General features: G+C 42.5%; 1 protein-coding gene across 2 annotated transcripts in view; it reads right to left on the reverse strand.

The window, feature by feature from the left end:
* Rp2 (RP2, ARL3 GTPase activating protein) overlaps window positions 1–8,512 on the reverse strand; it is a 30,332-nt gene extending 21,820 nt beyond the window's left edge. For both annotated transcript variants that reach the window (XM_005358929.2, XM_013350656.2), the window contains exon 1: window positions 8,270–8,512. In XM_005358929.2, the coding sequence (XP_005358986.1) occupies window positions 8,270–8,371 (102 nt within the window). In that variant the 5' untranslated portion in view covers window positions 8,372–8,512. The remainder of the gene's footprint in view (window positions 1–8,269) is intronic.
* Between the last annotated feature and the right edge of the window lie 581 nt (window positions 8,513–9,093).

Genomic DNA, 9,093 nt, shown 5'->3' on the forward strand with positions numbered 1-9,093 from the left:
TTTGTATATGCCTGAAGGCCAGAAGAGGGCACCAGACCTCATTACAGATGGTTGTGAGCCATCATGTAGTTGCTGGGAATTGAACTCAGGACCTTTGGAAGAGCAGGCAATGCTCTTAACTGCTGAGCCATCTCTCCAGCCCCTGCATAGCAGCATTATTTGTAATAGCCAGATCCTAGAAACAACCTAGATGCCCTTCAACTGAAGAATGGAAAAAGAAAATGTGGTACATTTACACAACTGAGTACTACACAGTAGTAAAAAAAAAGACATCTTGAAATTTGCTTGCAAATGAATGGAACTAGAAAAAACCATCCTGAGTGAGGTAACCCAGAGCCAGAAAAAAAAACACAGTATGTACTCACTCATAAGTGGATATTAGACGTAAAGAAAAAAAAAACTAGCCTATAGTCCACAACCCCAGAGAAGCTAGGTAACAAGGAGAATCCTAAGAGAAACATAAATGGATCCCCTGGGGAAATAGACAAGATCTCCTGAGAAAATTGAGAGTGTGGCGGCGGTGGAAAGGGAAGAGGAGGAGAGAAGGGGTGGGGGAAGGAGATCATGAGGGAATGTGATGCTCAAGAAGGGGGAAGGACAGAGAGGAAGCCGTTGTGGGGCTAGTGAGAAACATGGCACTAGGGAAATTACCAGTAATACATAAAGATGACCCCAGCTGAGTAAGACCCTAACCAACAGAGGGGAGGGTGCCTGAACTGGCCTTCCCTTGTAATCAGATTGATGACTATTTTAATTGTCACCATAGAACCTTCATCCAGCAACTGTTGAAGCAGATGCAGAGATCCACAGTGAAGCACTGGGCTGAGTTCCCAAAATTCAGTGGAAGAGAGGGAGGAATGAGAATATGAGCAAAGGTGTCAAGATCATGATGGGAACAGCCACAGAGACAGCTGACCTGAGCTAATGGGAGCTCGTCAACTCTGTATTGACAGAGGGGGAACTTTTATAGGACTAAACTAGGCTCTCTGAATATGGGTGATGGAAGACTTTAAGACAATCCTGAAGCCATTTCTGACAATTCTGAATCCTCTCAGCCTCTGTGCCATAGTGCTTCCCCTCCTCCCCTGGGAACCAAGGACCTAACAGCTACACTCGCACGTACTCAGTTTCTGAACAATTATCCATATACGTATGTTTTGATTCAGTCCCCTGGGAAACGGGGTCAAAATGACCTCTTACCTCATCTGATCTGGCAACACCTCTCCAGTCAATTATTGGTAATAGTCCTTTCGAATAAGTCAATCAGAATAGTCAAAGAACAACCCCCCTTGCTTCTGTGGCCCCTTTAAAAGTAGACTGTACCAGCTATTTGGGGTCCCTTGGCTTCCCGAATGCTGGGGGACCCTGTCATGACAAAATTAATAAAATCCTCATGCTTTTGCATCGGCTGTGGTGTATGAGATGGTCTCTGGGGGTGACTCCTTCTCGGTGTTTGGACGCTAGAGTCCAACAGTGACAGTTGTGCGGCTGGGGCAGTCTGCGGGTCATTGGCAGTGGGACCAGGACTTATCCCTAGTGCTTGGACGGGCTTTTTGGAACCCATTCTCTTTGGAGGGACACCTTGCTCAGCCTAGATATAGTGGGGGAGGGCCTTGGTCCTGTCTCAAAATGAAGTGACAGACTTTGCTGACTCCCTGTGGGAAGCCTCATTCTGAGGAGTGGAAAGGTGGAAGGAGCAGGAGGAGGGGAGGGAGTGGAAACTGGGATTGGTATGTAAAATGAGAAAAGACTGTCTTATAAATAAATTTAAATAAAAAATAAAGATGCATACTATTTCAGCTTTCTGGTACTTTGCTTTTCCTGGTGCTTTAATTTTTAAAACTTCCACTTCTTAAAAAACATTTTAAATTGAAAATCTTTACCCGACTACAAAATGATATTTAGGTGTAAATTTAGGCCTAAAATATGTCACATTATTTTTTTTAATTTTAACTGTGCTGTCAAAATATAGTCAGAGGCTAGACATATAATTCAGTGATGGAGTGTGGTTAACATGCCTGAGTCTCAGAGTCTGATCTGCAGCACATAACCCCAACACACAGACACACACACACTAGACACACACACAAGAGGCAGGGGGAGGGAGGAGGAACAGTCTGACAGTTTAAAACAACAGCTGAAATGTATTACTTTTTAGTTTATTGAAACTATTTTACTATTTTAACTGTTTATAAATATAAATATTTCATGCAAAACTATACACTAGAAATAGGTTCCTTTATATACATTACACATATTGTTTACTTACAAAGTAACTTGTTAGCATGTTAATTGTTATTAAACTAGCTTAAAGTGAGTTATTCCATCATACACAATATTATATTTATCCAAGTTTACATAATATTCTAGGATGAGCACTGGTCTATAGCATGAAGCAATAAGAGCTACTCATTTTCCAGCCTCAATTTTGTCACCTATGAACAACATGATCTTCAAAAAGTCACTTTACCTTTCAGTCACTCAACCAACATTTGAATACCCAAAATTAACTAGACACTCTTTTAGGCACTAAAAGGGAAGTAGTATATGCCTAAATAGACCATTTAAACAACCTGACTATGTAGTGAGAGGTGCTGAGAATAATTTAGAAATACAGAGAAGGGTCACATAGCAGGCAACACAAGACTTACTGTACAAAGTGAGTACGAATAAGTTGGAGTTTATTGGAAATACTGGGGAAGAAAAAGGTATCATATTGAACAAGATGAAATTCTTTAGTTATCAGGAAGTAGTAGCAGATGAAATTAGGGGTCCTGGACAACAGAAGCTACAGAACAATTTAAACATGCTATAGAGACATTCAGAACTATTAATAAGAATGTGGAAATATGAAGTGTGAATCCGAGAGCCTTAGGCAGTTAGAGGGGAAGAGAACAATGGGATAAACTGAAAATGTGCTGAGGCAGGAAGTTGTCAGTGTGAGGTCAGCTAGGGCTAAACAATGAGACCCCACCAAAACTAACCAACCAAACAAAAGAGAAAACTATCTAGGAGAAGAGGCTGAGGCACTGCTCAGTTGTTGAGCACTCACCTAACGTTCACAAGGCCCTTGGTTGTATCCCTAGGACTTCCAAAGGAAGCCAACTAAAATAGAAAATTAAATCTAAGGAATATTTTCTAACACTACTACTCTCGATTACTTATAGGTAAAGAAGACCCTCAAATTAAAATCCAGACATACAGGATTGGGGGGTTGCATGCACACTCACGCGCACATCAAATAAATAGGCTGTTGCAAGAAAATAGCTCAGATCCAGGCTCTATTAAATAGCAAACAGGAAAAAGAAAACAATCCATGTATGAGAACACAAAAGAGCCTCAGGGAAAAAAGATAACTACCACAGAGACCTGAGGTCAATCCCTAGCAGTTATGTAAAAAGTTGGGTGTGGTGGCATAAGTTTATCACCCCCAGCACTGCAGTCAGTGACTGGCAGATCCTTGTAGCTCACTGGCACCTGTTTCAAAAGAGGGTGCATGTGGGGAGGATGTGTAAGGGATGACACCCAAGGGTGTTCTCTTGCTTCCATAGGCACATGGATGTACAAAAAGTAGATCAAATTAAAAATACAGAACACCTGTGTGTGTAAGTTCACCCACACATATATACATATATGTACAAAAATAGATAAAACTAGAAATACAGAAGAATTGAGCTCATAACAAATAAGCTTGAAGTGTACATCTAATAAGAGTAAAATGACTTTGTATATAAGCACACACACTGCAAGAAATTATAAGTGAAATTAGGGGACCAGAGAGATGGTTTTGTAGTTAAAAGCACTTGTTGCTCCTGAAAAGGAGCCAGATTTGATTCCCAGCACCCACATGGCAGCTCACAGCCATCTATAACTCCAGTTCCAAGGGATCCAATGCCCTCCTTGGGCACCAGACATGCACGTGGTACATAGACACACATGCAAGCAAAACACGTGCACACATAAAAAAAAACCATTTAAATTTTTTCTTAAAAATAATGAAGCTGGGTCTGGGCGGCGGTGGCGCATGCCTTTAATCCCAGCACTCAGAAGGCAAAGGCAAGTGGATCTCTGTGAGTTCGAGGCCAGCCTGGTCTACAGAGCGAGTGCCAGGACAGGCTCCAAAGCTACACAGAGTAACTCTGTCTCAAAAAATCAAAAATGAATGAATAAATGAAAGGAGGGAGGGAGGGAGGGAGGGAGGGAGGAAGGAAGGAAGGAAGCTGGGTGTGGTGGCAGCACACACCTAGAACCTCAGCACTTGGGAGGCTCATGCAGATCTGAGTTCAGATCCCCAGAATTCACACTGTCTCAAATGAGGTGGAAAGCCAGGGTCCAATAATGGAATTTGCTCAATATAATGGAAATCCAGTTTACAAAAGGAAGTCCTTTTTTTAAAAAAAAAACAGCTCTTAGCAGATAATTATTTAAGTTTTAATATGCACATTAAACACTTTCTCTTAATATCTATGTAATGAAGGGCTGGTGAGATAGCTCAGTCATTAAGAGTTCCCAACACTCAGGTGAGGTGTTCATCACTGAAGGAAACTCCAGCTCCAGAGAATCAGATTCTACCTTCTACAGGCATTGTACTCATGTGTCCAAACCCACACTCAGATACTCACATAGACCTATAATTGCAAAATAAAAAAATCTTAAAATATATATGTAATGAAATATTGCCATCAGAAAGTTATTTGGGGGAGAAAGATGTACTAGTCTCACTCTTCACCGTGTGAGGAAGCCCAGACTATGCATGGAGACTGCTTGGCCTTCAGTCCCACTTGAGCTCCCAACTGAATGCCTTTTATCAACCTGACAGCTGGCTTTAGGGCTAAGCCATCCTGAAGGTGATCCTTCAGTCCCTACTCAAGTTGTCAGAGTTGGTGCCATATAGAGTCAACCCTGCTTACCCCTGCACAAAGGGCAGAGTCATAAACAAAACCAGTATTTACCAGTGTTTGAAGGTATTAAGTTTGGGGCTGGTTTAGTTCACATCGATGGACAACTGAGTTACCTCACATACTTAGAAGATGATGAAAATAGCATCTAGCTTCCTAGCCACTGCAGACACTTTTTAGGAGGTTACCCATCCAACCTCTCTGAAGGTTCTAACATAGACATCGGCTCCTCACAAAGTCACCCCATCTATTGATGAATATTCTGGGGATTATGATCTCTCGTAAGTTGTGCTCAAAGTATTATCTCTGGAGATGATCATTACTATCAATTAATGTCTCTTCTTCAGGACAGACCTTATTCACCTTGCTAAACTGTGCAGAACTCTTAACACTAGCCAACTTTATATCTAAGACACCTGAAGTGCACAAATTGGTTGCTTTACCCAAAGATGCACAACAGACACTTGACTTTCTAATGATCATGAGACAAATACAAATGTGTTCTTCATACTCAAATCACAAGTTTCATACTTAGGCTATCATTTAGAGAACTATTTTTTTAAGGAGTCAAGGTCTCAGTCTCATAAGGACCACACTTAGACACCGCAGCCTGAAACCCAGAAGGCTGGCCCTGAACTCATAAGCACCTGTCCTCCAGAGTTGCTAGGATTATAGGTGTGTTCCACCATGCCTGGCCAAGAAAACTAGTTCTTATTTCTATTATTTAGGACTTTTAGCATGAGTAACTGGAAATTTAAAACTACTTTTCTATGTCACTCATCTTTATTTTTGCTTCAGTATTTCGTGTTTTAATTCCAAAGGACCAGTAAGCTCTTGGAGGACAAGAATAATAATTTTGGCTTTTCCTTGGTGTTTGAATACATATACATGGAATAATTTGCTTAGCTAATGAATGCAGCATACGAATAATAATGACAAAAGCATTTCTTTCCAATTTATTTATTTATTTATTTTGTTTCGTTTTCGAGACAAGGTTTCTCTGTAGTCTTGGAGCCTGTCCTGGAACTAGCTCTTGTAGACCAGGCTGGCCTTGAACTCACAGATCTGCCTGCCTCTGCCTCCCGAGTGCTGGGATTAAAGGCATACGCCACCACCGCCCGGCTCCAAATAATTTAAACAGAGATCTTGCAACCCCAAAATATTTCTTGTCATGTCAATGCAGTAACTATGTAGTAGGCTTTTTCCCCCCTTTTTCAAAGTCAGCAGCAATGGAAAATGAATTTCTTCCACTGTTGACTGCAGTATGTAAGTTGCCATGACACTACTTAGTCCCCAAACATTCTTTCTAATTGAGACAATTTCTCCTTGCTTTAGTCCCTTAAGGCTGACCCAATTACCCAATGCAAAACCCCAAAACCCTGGGGTGCCTGTCAACTCTTATTATGCAACCTAACAAAATTTTAAATACTACTTTTCCAATGGTAAGGAAATTACAGGCAACTCATTTTTAAAAAAGTCTTACAGGCTGAATAATTGTTTGCTCTAGCTTTAAACCACATAGACTTAGACTCTATGACATTCTGAAACCTAACGCACATTCACATGGTGGAGGAGGGGGCTTAGATGCTAATATCTACTATGCTCCTTTTCAGTACTTAGAGAAAGACCACAAGAAAAAGAAATCACAAAACACATACACATGAAAGGTCCCAATTATCAGGCTGTGGTAACACAAGCTTATAATTTCAGTACTCAATAGGCTAAGGTAAGTGAATTGCCAAAAGTTCAAGGTCAGCCCGGGTATAGAATGTGTAACAGGCTAGCTAGAGGTACATAACAAATCATCGTCTCTAACCAGAATTGCAATTCCAGCAATCAGGAGATAGAGGCAGGAGGATTAGTCAGTTAGCGAAGGATATCAAAATTACATGAGACCTTGTCTCAAAATATCGTAACATAGTACAACAAAACAAACAGCTAACCAGAACTTTGTCAGTAGTTTTAGCCTGTGACCTTAAAACAAAAAGTTGAAAAACAAAACAAAAACAACTCTCTGGAACAGTAAGTTCAAGTTTAAAGAGCATTGTTTAGCTAGGGATGCCACTCAGTGGTAGAATGCTTGCCTAGCATAGTTCAATCTCCAGTACTGGGGAGAAAAAATTTAAACAGCACTGTTAGAAATCCCAAGGCTGTTGAAAATGAATATTTAACAATCCACCGACCAAATAACTTTGATAGGTACAAAACAGAAAATCTGTTTTCTTATAAAACAGAAAATCGACCGCTTTCCTACATGACAAAATCCTGCTATAAGAGAAGGGAAACAAAAAGCCACATGGCCCAGGAAGGGTTTCAGAATCAAATGCACAAATCTGGGCCTGAGAAGTCCAGCAAAATCTTTGATTTTTTTTAAAGCCATTACTTAGAGAATGTCATTTATATGAATACCTAAATTCTTCTGGGGATTTTAAACGATGCAGGATGATTTATTATATCAAAGCATTAATAACAGACTTACTATAAAGTATATTTGGTCAAAGGTGTTGCATTAAGCAATAGTTAACCAACACCCATTTAAAAAATAAGATCTTTCATTTTGTTTGGGAAACCAAAAGAACAGGCGCCTATCAAAGTGTTTTACAAGCGACTATACTAGGCAGAAATGAAGAACTATGTAGAAAGAGGAACCATTGTGAAATGTATGCCTAAGTAAGTGTGTTTTGTGCAAGAATAGGGGACTTTTTCGAAACTTTTTGGGTTTTAGCTATATATAATATAAAAATAAGGGTATTTTCATTCATATAAAGCAACAATAATAAACTACTTCCTGGTTTATGTTGGTGACTTTCACTTCACACAATAATATAATCCAAGACTACCTTAACTTTCATTATTTCTTTCCGGTAAACGGAAGAGGAGAGAGAGCAAAGGTGGACATGAAACAATCCATTTAGTAACTGAGTAACACACCAAGAGGTACCGAAAGAGATTTGTCAGGAAGGGCAGACAAAAGAGAAACAGCTCAGGAACACAAGCTGCAGAAAAGATGAGAATCAGTCTGGTGTGTGAAATTCGACCAAACCCCTTTGGCCGCTGCTGGTGAAAGGAGATGACTGGAGATCCAGCACCCTCCGGGCTCTTTACTTCCCCGGAAGTCCATCCTGGGATGGGGAGTCATGGTACAGAGCCAAGGATGAGGCCCTGAGGGTCTAGCTTGGCAGACCACCAACTCCTTCGAGCCTTTCACAGCCAGACCCCAAAGTCCTGCGTACCGACTTCAGCTCCCTGAGCGCGCGCGAGAAAGGCAGTTGTGGGCCACCCGCCTCCCTGCCCCGTTTTCGTCTGCTCCTTTGGGACCCTCTGAGGGGCAGTCGGGGAGGACGCAGAGGAGGGAGCCCTCAAAACATCACCTTTTCCCGTTGGTCCCAGCTGTAGAGCTTGGGCTGCTCCTCCTCTCCCTCAGCCTTCGACTCCTTCTCACTCTTCCGTCTCTTAGAGAAGCAGCAGCCCATGGCGTCGGCCAAAGGGTCTCGCTAGTGGATCCCACGCGCTCGTACAACTCCCAGAGGGTGGCGGAAACCCAGGGCGACAGGGCGACTCGGCCGGCAGCTCCTCGGACACCGCCCAGGAGAGCAGCCCAACCGCCCACAACCTTCAGCACTCCCGCCAGGCCTAACACCCTTCTCCTTTTTTCCGCCCCTCGGTCGCCTTGACGACCTACCACAGCCAATGAACGGTCAGAAGCCACTGAGCCAATCAAAGCCCCGCAAGCCGCTCTGCACCTATGAGCTCAGACAGTAGGACTCATTCACCAATCCAACCCTGGCTCCTAACGTCAGCAAACCCGGCTGGCCCGGCCGCTGGGGCGCACTCACAGAGGACCCAACCTCCTGGCCGGGCCTACCCCGGCCCCAGCCCCTCCTCTCCGGGAACTAGGCTGGGCTAGCTGACTGTTAGGCTACATTGAGTTCCCTTCTCCTAATGTGGTGCTCAAGTTTCCAAAGTTTCTACATTCTAAGCTCTGGAGGGGATGCCTTGTGGAATAGTAGACTTGTTTTATGACATAAATCGCGCAAGAAAAGCAATTTACTGGGCTGGAGAGATGGCTCAACGGTTAAGAGCATTGCCTGCTCTTCCGAAGGTCCCGAGTTCAATTCCCAGCAACCACATGGTGGCTCACAACCATCTGTAATGAGGTCTGGTGCCCTCTTCATACACACAGACAGAATATTAG

This window comes from Microtus ochrogaster, chromosome X, assembly GCF_000317375.1.
Source record: "Microtus ochrogaster isolate Prairie Vole_2 chromosome X, MicOch1.0, whole genome shotgun sequence".
Classification (NCBI taxonomy): Eukaryota; Metazoa; Chordata; class Mammalia; order Rodentia; family Cricetidae; genus Microtus; species Microtus ochrogaster.